Source organism: Papio anubis, chromosome 9 (genome assembly GCF_008728515.1).
Source record: "Papio anubis isolate 15944 chromosome 9, Panubis1.0, whole genome shotgun sequence".
NCBI lineage: Eukaryota > Metazoa > Chordata > Mammalia > Primates > Cercopithecidae > Papio > Papio anubis.
The window spans coordinates 42,904,541-42,927,484 of NC_044984.1; the positions used below are offsets into that span (position 1 = coordinate 42,904,541).

Sequence of the window (22,944 nt, forward strand, 5' to 3'; positions counted from 1 at the left end):
CTTTCGCTTCTCCTGTTATCATCTTCCCAAGTGGAATGTAATACTGTCAGCCCCATGTATCAGACACTTGCCTGATGAAGCAGTAAAGATGTTAAGGGTATCACAGGGGGTGGAGGAAGGGATTATCTCTAGTACACTACTTGCTGGCTGTCTGAAAAATTATCACTGCCAAACTCTAAAAACAGTTCTAAATAGTGACTGAGAATGTTTGTTGCTGGAGTCAGGGATTAAGGCAGCCAGATACTCTTTGCACAGTTCTTCAGTGGGAAGAGAAATTAACAATAAATATCAAGCACTGTGGTAGGCATTTCATCACTGAATCCTCAAAGTAGCTTTTGGAGGGCAATAGCGACAGCCTGACTTCAGAAAGGAGGACACTGGAGCTCAAGATGATTGATTACATAATGTCTCCTTCAATATTATTCAAGTAGAACTCAAAACTCAGTTCTGACTTCAAACCTCATCCTCATTCCCCATTCCTCTGCTTCCTTACCATGCCATATCAAATCCCCAGAGCCATAAGGCCTATGAAAATGAAGTGAAAGGGAAAGTGCAGGCATTCATTCAGAACATTTTAAATGCTAATTGCCATTGATTTATAGGTTCTCTTTCCTATCTTTAATCTTAGAGCTGTTTCCTCGAGAAAATGAAGAGGGAAAGATGGCTCAGGGGAAGCTAATCAGAGGGAAAATGTCACTCTGTAAAGACTAAAAAAATTAGGATGATGATACGATCTGGGGAAAAAAAAGGCATAGTGAAGACCACTTAAAAACAAAAAAACGAAAACCTGTGAAGGTGCATGCTATTTCCCCAGAGCTAAAAAGATAAGTGAAATTGTGTTTGAACTCTTAAGTGGAAGTAAAGCAGAAGTTATTAGCCACCAACCACGAGTGATTATGAAGTAACTGAGAAACAGGTGACATTTTTTCCCACATGGACAAAACTTTCTCTTTCCAGAATATTAAGTATCTATGATGAGAAATGAAATAGCATCTAAAGCAGTTTATAAATCTACCAGAATATTAGAATCACCTGAGGCCTTTGAACATACTCATGCCCAGGTCTATTTATTTTTCTGTAGCGATGGGGACTTCAGCTCCTGGTCTCAAATGATCCTCCCATCTTGGCCTCCTAAAGTGTGAGGATTACAGGCATAAGCCACTGCGGCCAGCCCTACTAGGTCTGCTTTGGACCAATTAAATTAATCTGTGGGGGTGGAGCCTGGGCCTTAGTATTTTTAAAATTTTTCCTAGGTGGTTCTAATTAACAACTAGACTTGAGAACCACTGACTAACGCAGTGGGATCTCATTCCTGGCTACATCTGAAGCACTCAAGCCCCCAGAGACCAGAAAATTCCAAAGAATTGGTATGAGGTGAAGTCTTGGCACCAGTGTTTTTAAAAAGCCTTCTTAGTAATTTTATGTGCAGCTGGAGTTGAGAACATAAAAGGAGTAATTCCAAATTTGGGGTGGGAGAAGGTATAAAGGAAGGGGAAGCTCTTCAGATACTCTGCCCAAGCCCTCCTGTTCACTCCAGCAATGCCCAGAATCACTGTTGCTAATGGGAGAAAGGTTGGGATGAAAAGTTACATTGAACAGCCAGGCAGTAAAAGAAGAACTTTTTCTAAGGGGGGGTTGGAGAAAAGTAGGAAAAGTAGAAATTGCCAAACTTGCTTTTAGAACTATTTATTCCTCTTTTTTTTTTTTAATGGTGTTTTTTAAACACCAGCATCAATAGGACAAAAGACATCTGTTTTCCAATTAGCTGTGTCAGTAGATTCCATTCATTGTTTGTAGTTCCCAATCAGCTTTAAAAAAAAGTTTTTCAAATTTGCATACAAGTCATCTAAAATCAATAACAACTTGATCTAGTTTAGAAACATGAAATGAAAGAGTATCGTTCACTAAAGCAGATCTCTTTTGGGTAGATGGACCATCACAAAAGAAGCTCTTACATGCTTTTCCCACTCCCATCCCAAGTCCACCCTCCCGCCAATTGTATAAATCAATAAAAAGCAAAGGTTCCAGAACAACTGAAAGAAAAATAATTCCAAACTAAGCAGAGTGAGCTTTCCATTGGGAATGAAGACCTATGGGAAAAGGCAGCCCAGCCCGTAAGTCCTCCCTGCTGGCACACACACTGTAGGTGTAGGAACTGCCTGCGAAGCTCATTAGAACACACTGGCTCTCAGGAAGAGAAAAAGCTGCATTACAAGAGAAGTTCTCAGGGCTTTAGGAGTTCTTAGGACTGTTATTTCAGAGCTATTACTGTTATTGCAGAGCTCTTATTATTTCAGAGCTACTGTGTAGCCCTTGGGCACAACCAAGAGAAAGAGGCAAAGACTGCTGTTTCCTTTGATGAGGGGAAAGAAGTCCAGTCCCTTCTGAATGCCCCAGGACATGGCACACTAGGGATGTCATCCAGCCCAGTTCTGGATCTGCATCATTTGAGGTTATAGTATCCTCATCTTTGGAACGCAATTGCTGTTAGCTGAAATTGTGATTTTCTTAAATTTTTTCACAGATCAATTAAAATCTTTTTTTTTTTTTTTTGAGACGGAGTTTTGCTCTTGTTGCCCAGGCTGGAGTGCAATGGCGTGATCTCGGCTCACTGTAACCTCTGCCTCCCAGGTTCAAGCAATTCTTCTGCCTCAGCCTCCCGAGTAGCTGGGATTACAGGCGCATGCCACTATGTCTCGAACTCCTGACCTCAGGTGATCCGCCTGCCTCAGCCTCCCAAAGTGCTGGGATTACAGGTGTGAGCCACCATGCCTGGCCTAAAATGCTTTCTAGAAGGGATTCTTCTGGACCATTAACCATGTCCCCAAAAGAAAACCACACACACATTTAAGTACTTTCCATCTTCCCAGAGAAATTTAGTTGCACTGTTGACTCCTTCCCTAAGGGGGAGGATTGAGGGAGACTTCTTCTGCAAAGTGCAATATAAAAAGCCAAGTAAGCAATAAACAGAAAACAAAAGTGAGGGATTTTTTTTTGTTTGGTTGTTTGGTTTGGGAAGGGGAGGTGCTATGGAGGTTACTGTTGTGACATGTTGCTTCAAAATCTATAAACCACACAACAGGAACAACTGTTTTTCTGTTTTCTGTGACAAAGAGTACTGCAGGCACAACCTCACCCAGAGTTGCCTGCATGATGGTGCAAACATCTTCTCCGGGCTATTCTAAAAGTAACAGGTATTCCTTCAAAGAAGCTGGCAGTGGAAGGCCCTTCACTGCATCAGGGAGATACTGGAGTCCCAGGCTACGGCGTACGGCATAGCGAGCAAGTGTTTTTAGAGTTCCTGGAGCTGAGCACAGAACAGTCAGTTTTTCACATAGCTGCGGGTCTCTGGCCACCTCTCGTGGCATCGTGCCATTTTTCCTCAATTCAAAGTGTCCAACAGCTCTGTGGAGGAGCTCAAAGCAAGAGTCCTCTTTCTCTGTTCCAAGTCCCCTGACTAGCAGAGCCACCAGGCGGGAGATGGGTGTCTGGCCTATTAGGTTGATGACTCTGACCTCTGCACCATAATCCAGAAGAATACTGACACTCTCAAGATTTCCTTTCATGGCAGCCCAGCTGAGCGGTGTATCATTGTTATAATCCAGGGCATTGACAGAGGCCCCACTCTCTAGGAGAGCCCGCACACACTCAGCATTGTTCTTAAAGGCTGCCCAGTGAAGTGGGGTATCTCTGTTGCCATCCAAAGCATTTGGGTTTGCACCATACTCCAATAGGACCTCCACACAAGCCTCATCTTTCTCTGCTGCATAGTGGAGGGCTGTTCGGTTATACCCATCCAGGGCATTCACCTGTAAAAAGGGAGGAACTATTACAGTAGACAGACTACTGAGAGGAAGACAGGACAGCAGCAAAGAAGCTTACATGGTTACCCACTACCTTTGCTATGCAGTGCTCTGAACAAGAGGGTCAACAAGCAACTCCCAGGGAGTGCTGGTGATAAAGATGAAGATATGACAGGAGCTTAGGAGCAAAATGGAAAAGAACTGTCCTCAAACAGTCAACACTATTATGTGCATTGACTAGCTGGTCTGCATTATTTCGGTTTTTGCTGCAATGTTCATTTATTCATTAGAAACTCTACCACAGAGTAAAGGGTAAGGCAGGAATAGAGGAAGTCTAAGTCCCTGTAACTGCTCAGAAAGATATTTACTGGAAATTTGCTTGACTACACAGAGTTTTGGATTATTTTACTTACCCTGACCCTTTCTGTACCCTGTGGCTAATGTAGCAATCAAACTGAAAAACACAGCTTTTGCTATGTTCTTTAACCATACAGAGAAGTTCAAAATGTTAGAATGTAAGTCAGACCTTTCCAAAAATATGCTGTGGGTTCACAAGAGAACCCAAATGAAAGTATGTGATAGGAAGAACACAAATCTCCCAGTGCTGGAAAAGCAGCTGGCTTGCTGACAGTCAGTATCACTTGCAGTTTTTTTCTTCACATTTCCAAATAGCATATTCCCTCATCAATGAAAGAAAAAAAAAAAACAAAACAAAAAACCCTGAAACATTTAAGTAAGTTCAACCTTCTTTTGGCTAAAACCTATCTTAAGTACCACTTCTTAAGTACTTTAAGTACTTTTAAGGATACTTTAGATTTAATTAGAGTTGAGGGATCTCTGCGTTTATATTTCCTGGATAGACAATAAGCAATGAGAAGATTAAATGGCAATATAAACAGCACCTACAAGGTAAGCTTCCTGAAGTGATGGCCAGTGACAGCTTAAGTTAAGGAGAAGAAAGAAAAGCAGAGTATCAGCACTATAAAATGGGGCAAGCAGGGTGGGGACAGAAAGGCAAAGGAATGAAATCCTTAGATCATTTTATATATTTACCATTACATTTTCCTTAATATTGGCTGTGCCAACATTACCTTGAGTTAGAATTTCAGACTGGAGGAGGGAAGAGATGGAGGAGTGATGGGGACAAATTCTAAGAAAGCATGAAGCTCAAGTTTTAGTGAATCATTAATGTGAATGTGTTAAAAACATTACCTCGGCTCCTTTTTCCAGAAGTAACTCCACACAGTCAGCATCTGACACCATACAGGCACAGTGCAAGGGCTTCAGTGTACCATGAGTGCAGTTCACATCTGCTCCCTGTGGGCAGAAGACAACTTCAGTCAGTGTGCTCAGCTCTGGCTTGCCCAGCAGGACAGAATTCAGAACTGAGTCCAGGGGACAGAGCGTTCTCTATTTTATAGGTACACTGCTAGTTCCTTGTTTCCTTTTCTATTAATTAATATGCCAATGTCCAAACTAAAGGAGTACACTGAAGAAGAAGGAAAACAACTGTTAATTCCTTAGATCAAGTTACTAAGTTCCTCCACAAGGGAGCCTGCCAGATGGTCATCTGGACATTATTGAAGACATAATCTTATGTGTCAAAGCACTGGAAATCTTATCATCAGGCAGGAAAGCTGGACCAGCAATCCACTTTCTATGGCCACTATGCTCTGAAAAAGTAGGAAAGTGAGTCTGTCAGACTGAGGCCAGAACTGGCATGCATTTTTGGCCATTCAGCAAATGACCATCACTAATAGTGGCATCATATTAACACTATTTTTCCTTATTTATAAACATCTTCAAAGTAGCCTCTTAGTATCAGCATTCTTTACCACCTAGCCTTTGCTGGTGCTTCTATTCAAAATCAAAGGACAGGCTGGGCACGGTGGCTCACCCCTGTAATCCCAGCACTTCGGGAGGCTGAGGCGGTCAGATCACCTGAGGTCAGGAGTTTGAGACCATCCTGGCCAACATGGTGAAACCCTGTCTCTGTTGAAAATACAAAAACTAGTCAGGTGCGGCGGCAGGCGCCTGTAATCCCAGCTACTCGGGAGGCTGAGGCAGGAGAACTGCTTGAACCTGGGAGGCAGAGGTTGCCATGAGCCGAGATTGAGCCACTGCACTCCAGCCTGGGAGACAAGGGAAACTCCGTCTCAAAAAAAAAAAAAAAATCAAAGGAGATGGAGATACCAGTCAGACCAAAGTCACTGAATGACTCAGCAGCAGAGCTAGAATTAGAATGTGACAAGGTTTCCACCGCGGAGTCTTCTGACACCACTTTTGCAGAGAATAAGCTAACACTGCATGACTTTTCCTTCTCCAGTTGTGCCCAATAACTCTGAAGCAGCTACAGAGATCCAGGCTGTAAATGAGGAGCCTGAAGTCTTAGAATATACAGAAGTAACCATCTGGATGCATTTTCTGGTGATCAAAAAATTACTCTGTAACTTCTCTTCAACAAGAAAAATAAATAGAAGAGGATAGTAAAGACCTTCTAGGATACCAGTCATATAACAATTATTGAAGAGCGGTGATTAAACATCAGATGGTTAAGGTGTTTTCTTAAACTATAATTACCATGCATTTTAGAGGTTGATAGCCTCTACAGAGCTAGAAGTGGTAGCTGCTTTTAACATAGAATGTAAGTACAAATCTCTCCATGTAATTATTATAACCCAGGTATGAAGAAAAGCTCACAGGATTTAAAAACCACCCCTGTAGCCAGGCACAGTGGCTCACACCTCTAATCCCAGCACTTTGGGAACCCAAGGCAGGTGGATCGCTTGAGCTTGGGAATTCAAGACCAGCCCAGGCAACATGGTGAAACCCCGTCTCTACAAAAAATTAAAAAAAAAAAATTAGCTGGACATGGGTGGCATGTGCCTGTAGTCTCAGCTACTTGAGGGAGCTGAGATGGGAGGATCGCTTAAGCCCAGGAGGTCAAGGCTGCAGTAAGCCATGTTTGCACCACTGCACTCCAGCCTGGGTGACAAAAGTGAAGCCCTGTCTCAAAAAATAAAAATAAAAACCACCTCTGCTTTGCTCACCTCCTCTCTTAATAAAACATGCATAGAAGACTTTGAGCTCAATGGATTACATATGCATCATACTTAGATATTTTACAAAGAACATGAGACTAGGGTTATTGAGAACATATTCCATGAAGAAAAATGTCAGATACACAAAGTGAAAGGGAGAAGGGAAGCGAAGCAAACATAGGGGAAATACATTTTAATGATCAAGTTAATGCAGTTAGCAAAATATAAAAACTCCCTGTGATCTTGGGTTGAGACAAAGCTGCAAATCTGTGATCCATGAGGATTTACAGAGCTTTCCCACTTCACATCGCAAGGACTCTCCTGTCAATTCCAGCACACTCACCCCTCTGATGAGGTCCTCTACATTATCATGTGGGAAGGAACGGATGGCAGCAATTGTTCGGATTAAGCGCTCTGAGAGAGAGTATTTGCTCTGAATGCTCTGCATAATATACCACATACTGGAACTCATCAAGGCTCAGGGTGTTCACATGCTCCAAACTACCTGAAACAAAGAAGTTTTCGGCATATACAGTATTACTGAGCACACCTGTCTTTAGGGTTAGGTGTTCTCTGAGGCCTTCCCTTCCCAATACTAAAAGCAGATTTCAAGGAATGATTAATACTATTTTCATAATCATAAGGAATTGGATAATAGTTGCCTAGGGAGTTCGATAAACTTGGACACAAGATTTCCCCAAGAGGTACTAAGACCCCCATGGAGCTCTGTGTGGTTTACAAACAAGACTAGGCAAGGAATAGGATTTTTAAAAGGCTGAGGAGGTCACAAAACATTATTTTCCTTCTTTGAATTTTGTGGTTTTTATGATCAGCACCACCATTAAGTTATTTATAACACTGGGCCTTGCAATATAGTTATGTACATATTGTTTCTCCAACTATACTGTAATCAACTGGAAGGCAAGGACTTTGTCTTCTATTCTTTCATCCATGTAAGGCCAGCCACCGAATCTCACAAAAGGTAGGTATTTAACAAACATTGGTTGGTTACGACTAAACAGTATAGAAGTGATTGTCATCTGTGAAAAGATAGGAAGAAGGCTATGGAGCAAATATATCTAAATAATGAAAAGGCATCTGAAATATTTTCAAATGTCTTCAGAAGAGATAAAAGAAATATTTGAGGTAATAGTCTAAAATAAGAAAGGAAAGCACAAGTATAACTACCCTAGAATCATCTATATAAAACTAAGAAAAAATTAAAGTTCACAATAATAAAATATACTTTCAGTTTTAGGAAAATTTGAAGATTTTACAATGAGTTAAAGGCGGAGCGTGGTGGCTCACACCTGTAATCCCAGCACTTTGGAAGGCTGAGGTGGGTGGATCACCTGAGGTTTTAATCTCTCCAGTAGCCACAAAACTGCTCTGAGACAAGTGTCTGTATCTTATAACTTTTTTGTTTCAAGGAAAAAACATACAGAGGTGCCTTTGAGTTGGTAATTCCAAGAACAGCAGCAGAAGACAAAGCATCTAAAGCAGGAGGCTTGGACCAAAGTAGTTCTGCTGCCTGTAATCCCAGTACTTTGGGAGGCCAAGGCAGGAGGAGCTCTTGAACCCAGAAGTTCAAGACCAGCCTGGTCAACATGGCGAGACGACCCCAAAACCCAACCGTCTCTACAAAAAAATTCAAAAATTAAAATAAATTTAAAAAGTGGTTTTGTTAATAATTTCCGGGCCATGATAATCTGATGAAACTAAACTCTGCACTCATTTTCCAGGCGCTCTTGGACTCCGGGCTAAGAACTCCTGAGAGTATGGTCAGCGGTCTGCTACTGCCTGGAAGCTCCCGGTAAAGGAATGAAACTTCAGGGCAGATTGACAGCATTCACTGTGAGGAAGGGTCAAGGAAATCTAAATTCGATCTCACCAGACAGCAGCCCGTGTACGGTTTGATTCCCTTGGAAGGCCCTTTCCTCTGCTAGAGCTGAAAGCCCTGTCTCCCTCGTTTTCTTTTGCTACGGGATCTAGAGAAAACACCAAAGGGCATTTACTGCGAAGCTGGGGAAAACAAAACAAAACAAAACAAAACAAAAAAACAAACAAAACCGCAAAATGGAAAAGAAGACACAACAGCTCTGATGCGAGGAGGCCTCGGCCCCGTCCCCTCCCGCCCCAGGAGAACCTTGGCGGAGCCCGCACCGCCCCTAATCCCACCGCACCTGCTGCAGGAGGGGTCGCGGCAGCTGTCTAGCTGAGGCTAGGGGGCGGGGGGCAAGGGTACGAAATGCAAGGACGTGCGGTGTCACTTTCCGCACCGGCTCCCAGCAGATCGCAGCAATCCCGGCAGGTCTGGTACTGAAAGAGAATCACGCAGTTTGCGCTGGGGAGCCTCAGACGCGGACCAATCCCTCCCGGATCTGCCCCCTAAGGCCCGGAACTAAGTCTTAGCCTCGAGAGCTAGAGCACTTCCACTGGGGAGCAGAGGAAGCGTTATTGGGCGTGGTACCCTGGGTTAGGACACCTGGCTGTAGACCCGCACCAAGGACCGCACTCACCCAATTGCCGGGCTGAGGTGGGTGTTGAAAGCCGCTGTCAAGGCGTGACCCGGAAGCAGAAGCTGTCGGGGGCAGGCCCCTCTGTTTACAGGACAAGAAGACCAACTAAGATGGGCGCCTGCGTACTGATGAGTGTTCGTCACTGGGGCGCGCCTGCGCAGACTTGTGCAGCAGCTTCCGTCCTCACTAGGCCTAGTTAGGGGGTTACTTTCTCCTTTTCACAGAGGCTTTGTGCGCAGGCTCAATGCGGCGTTCTCGGCCACAGCGGCAGGGTTCGGGTCTTGGTCCTGCAGTGGGGAAAAAAAAGCTCAGGAACCCTGGGCGTTGGGCCGATTCTATATGGTTGCACCTGCGTGGACCAGGCCAGCAGGGGGTCCATCCACAATGGTTCAGTTACTTAGGAGACTAAACTCCTAATAAGAAGTGTCTGTGACAAATAAAAATACTTCCAGCATTATTCATAATGGTGGAACGAATCTGTACTCCTTAGAACCCTCCTGTACGTTGTCCACTCTCCTTCAAGTAAACCATATCAAAGACAAACTCAACTACCCAAGAGGTATAGTATTCTGAATGTAGAGGAATAAATGACCTTTATTTATAACTTTTATTAGGGTTAATGAACCTTCCTGTGCAAAGACATGACGACACCTCTGAGTGACAGACTTTCTGTGCAAAGTATAAACATTTTAAAGTCAGCAGCACATGGTGGTGGTGCATGGAAGGAGTGAAGCAGCCCATTCAGGCAGACTGCAAGAGTTGTGGTCTGCCCAGCAGCCTGTTTAACCAGAGTGCCCCACACTTACTCCCCAAAGCTTGTTCTAAGCAACCAAATCTAACCAATTAGAGATTTAAAGCAGGCCCAGACAGTTCATGTACATCATTGAGAGGATGGTGAACTGAAAGTTCATGACCTGGTCTGAGGAGTGAGCCTCCTTTGAGCTCCAGACTCAAAGGAATTTTGCCAGGTAGGAATATGCCCTCCACTTCCTGCCACTGCACCATGGTGAGATTGTCCATTTTTTTCAAAACAAGCTGAAATACAGATTTTCTAAAAAAGTGAATTCTTCCAAGTTGCAAATGTTGGCAGTGTTTTGTTTGTTTGTTTGTTTTAATTTTTGAGACGTAGTTTCACTCTTGTCACCCAGGATGGAGGGCAATGGCGTGATCTCAGTTGGCTGCAACCTCAGCCTTCTGGGTTCAAGTGATTCTCCTGCCGAAGTAACTGAGACTATAGGCATCTGCCACCACACCCGGCTAATTTTTTTTTTTTTTTTGTATTTTTAGTAGAGATGAGGTTTCACAATGTTGGCCAGGCTGGTCTCAAACTCCTGACCTCAGGTGATCCACCCTCCTCGGCCTCCCAAAGTGCTGGGATTACAGGCGTGAGTCACCATGCTGGACCACATCTCTCAAATTTCTTGGTTGGGAAATGCTGAAGTATATAAATTCTGGGAAACCATCAGCATCTTACAAATGTAAGAATGAGTGGAGTCTCCCAGGGAGTGATAAAATAGGCTCTCAATACAGGTTATTCTACTTATTTATTGAAACACTGAATACACTTTTATTTTACATGGCGTGCAACTCAGTATATGCAGAAAAGTACTCTGTGTCACACTCATGATCAATATCCTCTTATTTCCATTTGGCGTGTCTTTGAAAACCTAGCACATCGCTAAGCTAAAAATCACATGAAAGACCCCTAGAGAAATCAAACTAACTTTTTCCCCCAAAACAGTAGATCTCATCTTTATTAGTCAAATCAGCATCTGCTGATAGTGCAGTGGAGCAAAGCTGACAGTGATATTCATTAACAAAGAAGACAAAACTTACGCTTTCAGGTATAAAGATCAACTCTGAATGGCAGAGAGCCTAATCTATCATCAGCCACCAAGAACTCAGAAGAGCAAATAACTCAAGAAGAGAGAAGCCAAAGCACTATGAAAATTATTCTTTTCTGTGAAATTCAGTTCCACAGCCTGTATGAGCAAGGGTCCGAAACACTGGAGAGCCAACAAAGCTGCTGGGAGGGCCCATTCATAATGGGAGATGTACTGGCTGTGCCTCCCTATGCTGTGTCCTTCCATGAGCTTCCTCCACTCTTTACTGACTTCATTTTGACTTGGTCCTCTGGTCTCACCACAGCTACTTGGGAGACTTTGAGTTGTTATCTTACAGTTCCAAGAGTCTGTTTTGACTGAACCCAAGAGTAACATGGCAATCCATAATAGAAGCGTTCTCATGGTACAATGGTACAAAGGTCATTCTGTAGGTTGCATATACATATATATATATATAAATATAAAATTCTAATTCCATATAAATATATATATATTTATATGGAAGACAAAGCTTCTTCTTTTTTTTTTTTTTTTTTAGACAAAGTCTCACTCTGTTGCCCAGGCTGCAGTGCAGTGGCATGATCTCGGCTTACTGCAACCTCCACCTCCCAGGTTCAAGCAATTCTCCTGCCTCGGCCTCCTGAGTAGCTGGGATTACACGCCTGGCTAATTTTCGTACTTTTTTTTTTTTTTTTTTTTGAGACAGAGTCTCGCTCTGTCGCCCAGGCTGGAGTGCAGTGGCACGATCTTGGCTCACTGCAAGCTCTGCCTCCCGGGTTCACGCCATTCTCCTGCCTCAGCCTCCCGAGGAGCTGGGACTACAGGCACCCGCCACCACACCCAGCTTATTTTTTTGTATTTTTTTAGTAGAGATGGGGTTTCACTGTGTTAGCCAGGATGGTCTTGATCTCCTGACCTCGTGATCCGCCCGCCTCAGCCTCCCAAAGTGCTGGGATAACAGGCGTGAGCCACCACGCCCGGCCTCAATTTTTGTATTTTTAGTAGAGACGGGGTTTCACCATGATGGCCAGGCTGGTCTCGATCTCCTGACCTCAGGAGATCCACCCACCTTGGCCTGTGAAAGTGTTGGGATTACAGGCATGAGCCATCGCGCCTGGCCACTTCCTTCCTCTTTAACAAGAGAATGTTGCACCCAGCATCACTGCTTTGGCTAGCTCTTTTTTCCTGTGTGCCCTCATGTGTGCAGCAATTGAACTGGCTAACAATTTCTGCATTCTTCCTGGTCTAGCCAAAATAATCTGGAAACTCACTATCTAGCCCAATCAAAGACATTATTATTGTATGATTCACTAACATAGTCTTCATCTTCATCCTTGGGGCTAGAGCTATAATATACTCTGTATGCTCTGGCCACATGATTGATCTCTTCTTTTGTGCCAGTCAAGCCAACCAGTTTGGGAGAAAATTCTTTCACATAATTTGCAATGGCCTTTTTTGTGTCCCTCTCTGGGTCAATGGTGATGAAAAGTTAAATTTGGCAGAGTTGGAATACTATCTCATCCACAACTTGAATCATTTTTTCTAGTTCTTCTGCAAAGATATCAGTAATGACTGAAACAAGAATAAATCAACAGCCACTGACCCAGGCAGTCTTTGTCAGTTTTAGGCTCTCCAAATGTGTTGTGAGGGAAAATGGTCCCCCAATAAAGGCTTGTTGATGCTTCACTGCTGTTTCTTCTCTGGCTTCTGTCTTTTCTATTTTGAATACTTCACTCCAGCCAGTAAACCTCCTCCCATAGCAAATGTGAATGCTAAAGACTTCCAAGAAATAGGCCTGGGCTTCAAGGGGCATGTGCAGTCTCTACAGTCCTTCTGCTCAGGCCCTGACCACCTCAAGGGTGGTTGGTGGTATCACTGCCTGAGGGGCCGGCTTCCCAGGCAGCTACCAGCGAGCCTCCAGTCATGCCACACTTCCTCTTGCATGCAGAATTGCCTTGGCAACACTCTCACTGTCTACTTGGCTGGGCCCCAAAGCTCATGTCAGCCAGGCAAGAGGCGCCAAAGTTGCCCCATACTGGTTACTTTGAAGTGTCTCTGAGAATTCAATGCACAATGAAAGTTGGTTTCAGATACATTCAACCATCCTTTCATCAAACATTTACTGAGCACCTACTTTGTTCCAGGCTTTGTGCTCAACTCTCCAGGGAAGACAGAAATGGAGAGAGACAGTCTCTTATCATCAAGGGTTGGGAGACAGATATGAACATCCTCAGTTGCAATTAAAGATGATTATTTCAACAACATTGTTATGTCCAAAGTCACTGTTGACAAATGGTTCTACCTTATGGTGAGCTCAAGAGAGTGAAGGAAGAGTCTGTGAAGAGACTTCTTGGGGAGAAATTTGTATGTGCTGAGTCCCCACTCTCCTCCTATCCAGAGGGAAAGGAAGTACTGATGTTGCCTGAAGAGGGGCTTCTGTGGGATCAGAGAGCTTGAAGATTGTTCCCCATAATTGTAAAACAAAAACTGCACCAATACTTACTTATAAATTAAAGAGGGCTGCAGCCACAAAGTACATGTGGCTGCATTGGGATCTGTCTGGACACCCAGATTCAGCAGGGATGACAAATGTGTAAATGTTTACCTGGACCAGATGTGGGCCACATGAAGACAGCCAACTTGGGGTTACCTTTTGTCCATCCAAATGGGCTGTCTAGAGGTATGGGGGGACCCAGTGGCCAGAAGCCAGAAATGAACACAGGGGTGCTACAATCCACAGTTTGTCACAGTCAACCACTTGCACTGGTTTTGGCCAAAGGAACTCAAGTAAGATATCTCTGGTGATGGGAATCTGCAAAGAACCTTTAAAAGCACGCTTTAAGAAAAAGAGTCAGCTTTAACCATGTGCAAGACCCAGGTAGTACAGACCTACCCTACCAAGAAAGAAAAGCCTGCCCTATCTCCTTAGCTGTTTTTGTTTTTGTTTTTTGTTTTTTGAGATGAAGTCTGACTCTGTCACCAGGCTAGAGTACAGTGGTGTGATCTCGGCTCACTGCAACCTCCACTTCCCAGGTTCGAGTGATTCCTCTGCCTAAGCCTCCCAAGTAGCTGGGATTACAGGCAGGCACCACCATGCCTGCCTAATTTTTGTAGTTTTAGTAGAGAAGAGGTTTCACCATCTTGGCCAGGATGACCTCGATCTCTTGACCTCATGATCCTCAAGGCCCACCTTGGCCTCCCAAAGTGCTGGGATTACAGGCCTGAGTCACCATGCCCGCCGAGACTATTTGGTTTAAAGTGACTATTACTTAAAGGATTGCCAGTTATCAAAGAGTTAATCAAAAAGTCAGGGAATCTTCCCAATTTTCTATTCAGGAGCAGGAGAAGATTATTATCCTCCAGTAAAAAATGTTTTTGTTTGTTTGTTTGTTTGAGATGGAGTCTGGCTCTGTCACCTAGGTTGGAGTGCAGTGGTGCCATCTTGGCTCACTGCAACCTCTGCCTCTTAGGTTCAAGCAATTCTCGAGCCTCTGCCTCCTGAGAAGCTGGGATTACAGGTGACCGCCACCACGCCCAGCTAATTTTTTGTATTTTTAGTAGAGACAGGATTTCACCATGTTGGCCAGGTTGGTCTCGAACTCCTGACCTCAAGTCATCCACCTGCCTTGGCCTCCCAAAGTGCTAAGGTTACAGGCATGAGCCACCATGCCCAGCCAGACAAAAACATTTTTAAAGTGGAAAAAGACAAAAAATAAACTTGTATTTTGATCACATCCCATGAATCTTGCATTCACTATTCAGATTCCATCTCTGCATATTTTAGTTGGTTATTTCTGTTCTTGATGTTTTGATTACAAGTGATTCCATGAATTTTGTGTTTTAGTGTGCTGTGTCTCCCATAAGACTTTTAGGTCATTATTTTTTCTTCCCTTCCCTCCTGATTCCAGTTCTGCTCTCAAGAAGTTCTCATTAGATGATGTTGATCAACAGTATGACTAATGTTCCTATTTTCAGACCTTGGCATAAACTTGATCTGGAAATTTGATAATGATGTTTTGCCTGTAATGATTGCTGCTATCACTGTTCAACGGTATTAGTATCCAGGCTCTGTGGGTACAGGGTATCCCAGGTTGCAGACCTGGGTGTCTTGCCCTTTGAGTCTTGCCAGTACTAAATGGCCACAGGCTTTTGAGCAACTCCTAATTGGAGTAAAAACTCCTTTATTCACTTGGCTGCCTCCATACCCTTTCCTGATTTTGAGTGGATCTTTCAGAATGACAGTGTGCTGGGGGAGAGTAATTCTGCATTACAAGCTTCTGAGTGGTAACATGAAGTCTTTCACAACAGCTTTTAAAATCTCTGGCCAGAAATTATCAAATACTCCCCTGTCTTAAAGGCCTCATCCTTCTCCATCAGGGGCTGCCTGGCTAATGATGGCAGCGTTTCCCTGACACCTTTCCTAGATAAAAGCAAGTTAAGTAAGAAGAAGGGACCCCTTTCAAATAAATTATCCATCACCAAAGAAAAAGAAACAAACCGAAAAGGAGTTCGAGATATCCTAAGAGTGAAGGAAAGAGAGGGAATCAGTCAGTGTTTACAAAATAGGGTAAAAAAATAAGATCCAAGTGTCAGACTAGTTGGCTAGTTGGAAAACAATAGCTTTCTCTCAATAATGGAATATTTTACTTTACTTTGAATTTGTTCAATTTTTAGGACTATCCCTTTTAGCATATTCCTCATATTTAGAAATAATGTAATATGGCCGGGCGCGGTGGCTCAAGCCTGTAATCCCAGCACTTTGGGAGGCCGAGACGGGCGGATCACGAGGTCAGGAGATCGAGACCATCCTGGCGAACACGGTGAAACCCCGTCTCTACTAAAAAATACAAAAAACTAACCGGGCGAGGTGGCGGGCGCCTGTGGTCCCAGCTACTCGGGAGGCTGAGGCAGGAGAATGGCGTAAGCCCGGGAGGCGGAGCTTGCAGTGAGCCGAGATCGCGCCTCTGCACTCCAGCCTGGGCGACAGAGCGAGACTCCGTCTCAAAACAAAAACAAAAACAAAAACAAAAACAAAAAAAGAAATAATGTAATATTATGCAAACTTCATAAAGACCAAGATTCCAGTTCTGATAGTAGCTCTAGTTACTTTACTTGTAAAAGTAAGTACTTTTATAAGTAAAAGTAAAATTACTGACTAAAGTAAGTAGTACTTTACCTGAGTCTCAGTTGTACAATGGGATGAGAGTATTAACACCTACTCCAAAAGTTAATTTCATAAAACCTAGTCCACATTTGTGAAAAGTGGTTTTGTAAACTACATAAATGTTGACACGTCATCTTTATAGGATTTTATATTTGTTCAAGGAGGTTACCAAATGTCTCATCCTTCCAGTTACATTGTGGCACCTTTGAAAGAGCAGAGATTTAGATTTCTTATACTCATCTCTTTTGTCATAGCACAGTTCTAAACACAAAATAGTTATTTAATAAATACAATGGAATTGAACTAAAGTGAACAGATCTCCCAAAAATGGGAATAGTGGAGTGCCTCTATGTCCTAGTCCCTGACATAGAAAAATTGAAAAGGAAGCTTTGGAACTAGAGCAAAGAAAAAGAAAGTTCAGAGGAAACATAATGTAAGTCTCATGAAACCTTTCATATGCTTAAACCTTGTACTAGAGAAAGTAATTCAGCAAAGAAAAGAACAGTATTAATGTGCAGCAGGGATACTCTCCCAAGACATGCCATCAGGATTAAACAAGGATTTCTTTCAGAAACTGCTCAGAGGCAGACATGCGCTCAATAGCCAAACCCTACTCTCTCTCTCTCTCTCTCTTTTTTTCCTTTTAACTTTCCCCAGGGCTTGGGAAATTTTTATGAATTTTCTATTTTTAGAAAATTAGCTTTTAATCAATATTTTATTATTATTTTTGGTCACATAGTTCTACTAATATTTTCCACTATCAGAGCAATTATATAACATTTTTAGTCTTCATAGAGAAAAATTGCCTGAAGGATTTTGGAAAAAAAAGTACAGTAAAAATACATATAGCAATTTTAATGATAATACAGAAATTGTATATACATGATACTATTTTTCCAAGAATGTAGGCATTTATAGCTAAATTACCTAGCAAATCCAGACTGAAGTGGACAAACTCTGGCAGGACAGTTAACGTCACCCAGGGGAGGGAAATTACAGAGGAAATGACTACTTGCTTGGTACAACTGGGTGGTCCAGACTAATCTGGAGAGTCCTACAAGCAAGACAAAGAGAAAAGAAAGGAAAAGAGAAAAGATCTGGTTCTCTGAATCCATTTGAGAAGCAAATTACAGTCGATGTCAGAATTTTCTGCTCACCTGGGCCTATGCTATTTCTAATGGGAGTGTGTCTCCCCCTGGAGGGCAAGTAGAGCATTTGCTCCTTCTTGCTTCTTGCCCAAAGTTGAATGATTCGTTTTTGGTTCATCCATTGAGTCTTTGATTATATCATTAATTGGTTGACTGATTCATCCATTAATCCAACAAATACTTATTAAATTTTGTCACTGTGATGTTTGTTGTGATAGACACTAAAGATCCAGCCAGCTGAGATCAACAGAAATATGGTCCTAATCACCAGAAAAATTACAGTTTGATGTGAGAAACAAATATTAGATAGTCACCTCAATGCCTAAATAATCACAATAGTGATGACTTCTATAAAGGAAAAGTTCAATGAACTGAATATTTATGTCATCTCAAAATTCATATGTTGAGATCCTAACCCCCCCAACGTGATAGTATTAAGAAGTGAGGCCTTCAGGAGGTTATTAGGTCATAGGGGCACAGCCCTCGTGATGAGACTAGTGCCTTTCTAAAAGAGGGACCTTTGCCCCTTCCACCATATGAGGACACAGTAAGAAAGAGCAAATGGGGCCTCGTCAGACACCAACATTGGGATTTCTTGGACTTCCCAGCCTCCAGAGCTGTGAGAAATTAATTTTTGTTGTTCACAAGGCACCCAGTTTACAGTACTTTTGTTATAGTGCCCAAATAAACAAAGATAAATAGTAGGGAGGGTAATAGGACAATTCAATAGAGGACCTAATTCAGGCTGGGAGGCCAAGAAAAGCTTCCCTAAGCATAGACCTGGAAGATGGGTAGAAACAACCAGGTCAAAGGTGTGGAGGAAGTGTGGGGAGTGGGAGGGGGCTGGCCAATGGAGCAGGGTCAGGATATTCAAAGACCCTGAGGAGGAAAGAGTTTAGGAAGCTGGAAGACAAGGAAGAGGCGAGAATGAGAAAGAGACAAGAAGCCGGAAAGGAAGGGAGGCTCCAGATCAGGTGTGGTCTTGGGGGACATGTTAAGGATTCTGAACTGTATCCCAAGAGAACAAGAAGTCTATCAACAGGTTTTATTCAAGTGACATGACCCCATGTGTGTTTTTAAAGGACCACTTTAACTTTTTGAAGAAGAATGGGTTATAGTGGATACATGGCAAGGATTAAAATAGAGAAAACAGCAGCCTAAGTGATCTGGACAAAAAGTCAAGCAGGCTTAGATTTGAGTGGTGGCCATAGAAAGGGAGAGAAGGGGGTGAATGTGAAATATTTTAATGTTAGAATTGATAGAACTTGGTGATTGGTTACAAGCTGGAGATGAGGGGTACTGTGGTCAAGAAAGACTCCTAGGCTGGGCACGGTGGCTCACATTTGTAATCCCACCACATTGTGAGGCTGAGGTGGGTGGATCATTTGAGGTCAGGAGTTCAAGACCAGCCTGGCCAATATGGTGAAACTCCACCTCTATTAAAAATACAAACATTAGCCAGAGGTGGTGATGGGTGCCTGTAATCCCAGCTACTCAGGAGGCTGAGGAAGGAGAATCACTTGTACCCAGGAGGTGGAGGTTGTAGTGAGCTGAGATGGTGCCACTGCACTTCAGCCTGGGTGACAGAGAGAAGAGAGACTCTGTCTCAAAAAGCAAGCAAGCAAACAAACAAACAACCTATGTATCTCTCTCTCTCTCTTTCTTTCCTTTTTTTTTTGTTTTTGTTTTTGTTTTTGTTTTGAGATGGAGTCTTGCTCTGTTACCCAGGCTGGAGTGCAGTGGCGCCATCTCAGTTCACTGCAATGTCTGCCTCCTGGGTTCAAGCAATTCTCCTGCCTCAGCCTCCCTAGTAGCTGGGATTACAGGTGCATGCCATCTTGCCCAGCTAATTTTTGTAGTTTTAGTAGAGACAGGGTTTTGCCATGTTGGCCAGGCTGGTCTTGAACACCTGACCTCAGGTGATCCACCCACCTCAGCCTCCCAAAGTGCTGAGATTACAGGCATGAACCACCATGCCCAGCATATATCTTTCTAAAAGTATCCAAGATTGTTTAAAATTATATTCTTTGAAGACCTCTTATCCCAACTCAAAAATTTTTAATGACATAAATATAACACTGAAACCAAAACCTGATACAGATTATACAAAAAAGATAATTACGAACCGATATCATTTATGAATATCATAGGCAGAAATGCTAAAAAATTAGCAAATTGAATCAGACAGCACAGTATGTCATGACAAAGTAGAAACTGTTTTGGGAATGTAAAGATTGTCCAATGTTAGGAAATTCATTAATATAACTAATATTATTATATCTAAGAAGGAAAATCCTGTAATTATCTTCCTAGGGTTGAAAAAGCATTTGAAAAAATTAAAGTTGCATTTCCTATAAAAGTAAATTACAAAAGAGGGGTAGAAGATAATTATCTTAACATCATAAACCATCTTGTTTATCATCATCTTACTATTTTCATAGGAAAACACTGGAGGCATTCCTGGTAATGTCTGAAACAAGGCAAGGATACCCACCATCACTATAACATTAACATAATGTTGGAGGTATTTGTCAACGCATTTTTACAAAAGAAACCTATTGGATGTGTGAAAACTGTTGATGATATAGCTATATCTAGATAACAAAAGCAAATCAATGAATAAACTACACAAACAAAAAGTTGAATTTATATGGTAGCACAATATAAAAGCAATATACAGAAGACAACAGGCTTCATACATAAGATACAAGGATGAATCAGTTAGAAAATAATATGGAATCAAGAACCAATTGGTAATAGCAACCATAATTACAAAACTCCTAGGTATAAAGGTAAAAAGAAATTTGTAAAGCCTATGAGGAAAACTGTTAATATAATAGCTTCAAAGACATAAAATAGATCTGAAAAAATGAAAGACATTCTAAGTGAATTTGTAAATTTAACATGATTCCAACAAAAAAGTCAAGGATTTTTTTGTTTCACTTTGTTTTTTAGTTATACAAATTGATCCTTAAGTTCATATGAAAGAAATAAACAAGAATATCCAAGAAAGTCCTGAAAGGAAGAGCAATGAGGAGGGGCCAGTCTTATTAGACATTTGAGATATTATAAAACCTTCATAATCAAACTAGTATAAAGCTGGTGCATATAGACAGACACACTAATGGAACATAGTAGAAAGTCTAGGCATCAATCCAAGTACATATAAAAATTTAATGTATGTTAGACATTATAAAACAATGTGAAAAATGGACTTTAAAAATATATGCTGTTGAGACAACTGGGTACCATGTGGAAAAAGGTAACATTGGATCCATTGCTTATACTGCACATCCAAGAAAAACTTCACGTGGCTTGGTTAGCTAAACATGACTACATGGAAACTCTACAAGTTCTAGAAGAAAGATGTGTAGATTTCTGTGTAATCTACCTATGCAACCCTGGGAATAGTGGGCAAAGCATTTCTATGTCTCAAAACCCAGAATCAATAAAAGACCAGTCAATTCTATTACATATACATGTATGAATTTTTTAAAGTTGTTTTACAAAATTTCGCAGTGATTTCTGGGGTGGAGGGCGGCGGGGAAGGCGGTGTTAAGAGCCATCGGGGCTGTGGCCCAGTTGGCCCGCGGAGGTGCAGACAGGGTGAGCGGGCCCTCACTGGGGCAGCTGGAGGAGCACAGTCTGCTCCACTGGCAGGTAGATTATGTTCCCAGAGCATGAGAGCTGTTACGCTCCGCAGCTTCCACCTTGCGCAGCTCAGGCCGTCTCCTGCGGTGGCCAATGAGTTGGCAATCAGCTCGGCTGCCTTGGAATCGCCCTCAGCAGAGATGATAGCTGCCTTTTTCTGCTGCTCGGTTTTTTCCACCACAAATCTGGCCCTCTCTGTTTCCTGATGAGCCACCTGTTTGGCTTCCAACCCTTCTGTGAATTCCTTCCCGAAGGTCAGATGTGTCAAGGACACGTCGTCCAGGATGAGCCCAAAGGTGACTGCTCGCTCCATAAGGTAGTTACTCACCTGCCTGGAGACCAACTCTCTCTAGGTGATTACTTCTCCAGCATCAAAGCCAGCCACCACTGACTTGAGGATCTCTGTCGTGATGGACAGCAGCACACTCTCATCATAGTCCTCTCCAATGCTGGTGAAGATGCAGGAAGCTGGCTAGCGACGGGCCGGAAGAGGATACGCAGTGTGATGTTGACATTCTGTAAATCTTTGCTACCAGTGATGTCTGGTACATGACGTGGTGGAGAAAGGCAGTCAAAGATAATCGGTTTCTGTACCCATGGGATGAGAAAGTGAGTCCCTTCCCCTACCACAATGTCCTGTACTCCACGGAATCGGTCAAAGATGACAGCTCTGTGCCCAGCATCCATATTATGTAAGGCAGAGTTCACTAGGTCTCCTGCAACAGCTAAGGCCAGGCCATACTTGCTGATGGACTCAAACACCTTGGCTGCCATGTTTTCTTCTGCTGGACCCTCTCACACCTGCTTCCACTCTGATCTACACATGAATTCTCCAGCCACCAACTTCTATTACATATTTTTTTTTAAAAAAATGTATGGCCCAAATACCACAAGCAAAGCCAAAGACAAATGAGTCACTGGACAAAACAATTGCAATTTTTACCACAGAATAAAAAGTAATCTCCCTAATATGCAAGAGCTCTGAGAAATAAAACGACACAGATCCAGTAGAAAAATGAGCCCAAGACATGAACAGATAGAAATAATTTATGCAAGTGGCCCTTAAAATAGTAAAACATGCACAACTTACTCAAAAAAGAAAGGCAAATTACATTACATTGAAACAGCATTTCTTATTGTGTTGGCAAAAATTCAAAAGTTTGAGACTACATTTTATTGCTAAAGCTATAGGGAAAAGAGACACAGTGATATGCTACTGGTAGAAGTATAGAGTGATACAGTCCTTAAGGAGGGAAATTTAGTACGATCTAGCAACATTGCAAATGGATTAATTTGTCCTTTAACCCAGCAATGATATTTTTGGGGACTCTACACTAAAAGTACTTCTGTACAAATTTGAAATGTTATAAACACAAGGTTAGTATTCATTGTGGTATTTGAGTGACAAAAGTCTAGAAACTCCCCAAATATCCATCAATAGGGGAGCAGTTGAGTGGTTAAATAAACTGTAGTATATAGTGGAGTACTATGAACCCATAAACATGAGGTATATCTGTATGTGTTGCTCTAGAATGATAGCCATAATATTTTATGAGAAGCTACTTTAGTGCAAAATGAAACATTGGAAAGAAAAAAGCAATAAAAGACTAGTAAATATAAAACTAATAAAAGTGGTTATCTACACAGAGTAGGGAAGGAAAACGGATGAAAATGGAAGGGAGAGGCCAGCACGGTGGCTTATGCCTGTAATCCCAACACTTTGGGAGGCCGAAGTGAGCGGATCACCTGAAGTCAGGAGTTCGAGACAAACCTG

At 42.4% G+C, this 22,944-nt stretch overlaps 1 protein-coding gene and 2 pseudogenes across 8 annotated transcripts; all 3 read right to left on the bottom strand.

Moving 5' to 3' along the window:
* Positions 1-1,670: 1,670 nt before the first annotated feature.
* ASB8 (ankyrin repeat and SOCS box containing 8) lies at positions 1,671-9,501 on the bottom strand. 8 transcript variants are annotated; one of them, XM_009180607.4, is made up of 6 exons: positions 9,364-9,490; positions 9,028-9,163; positions 8,736-8,832; positions 7,188-7,349; positions 5,016-5,120; positions 1,671-3,809 (listed from the first exon to the last, which is right to left on the bottom strand). In XM_009180607.4, exons 4-6 carry the CDS (start codon positions 7,314-7,316, stop codon positions 3,177-3,179), a joined length of 867 nt encoding a protein of 288 aa, XP_009178871.1. In that variant the 5' UTR covers positions 7,317-7,349; positions 8,736-8,832; positions 9,028-9,163; positions 9,364-9,490; the 3' UTR covers positions 1,671-3,176. The 8 variants fall into 8 exon arrangements, with proteins under 8 accessions (XP_009178871.1, XP_009178877.1, XP_009178875.1 ...); XM_009180609.4 differs by having other exon boundaries at positions 3,177-3,809; positions 7,188-7,345; XM_009180610.4 differs by lacking the exon at positions 8,736-8,832 and having other exon boundaries at positions 3,177-3,809.
* A 2,743-nt stretch (positions 9,502-12,244) lies between these two features.
* Positions 12,245-13,073, bottom strand: LOC101002395 (annotated as a pseudogene).
* A 6,362-nt stretch (positions 13,074-19,435) lies between these two features.
* Positions 19,436-22,944, bottom strand: LOC110740672 (annotated as a pseudogene).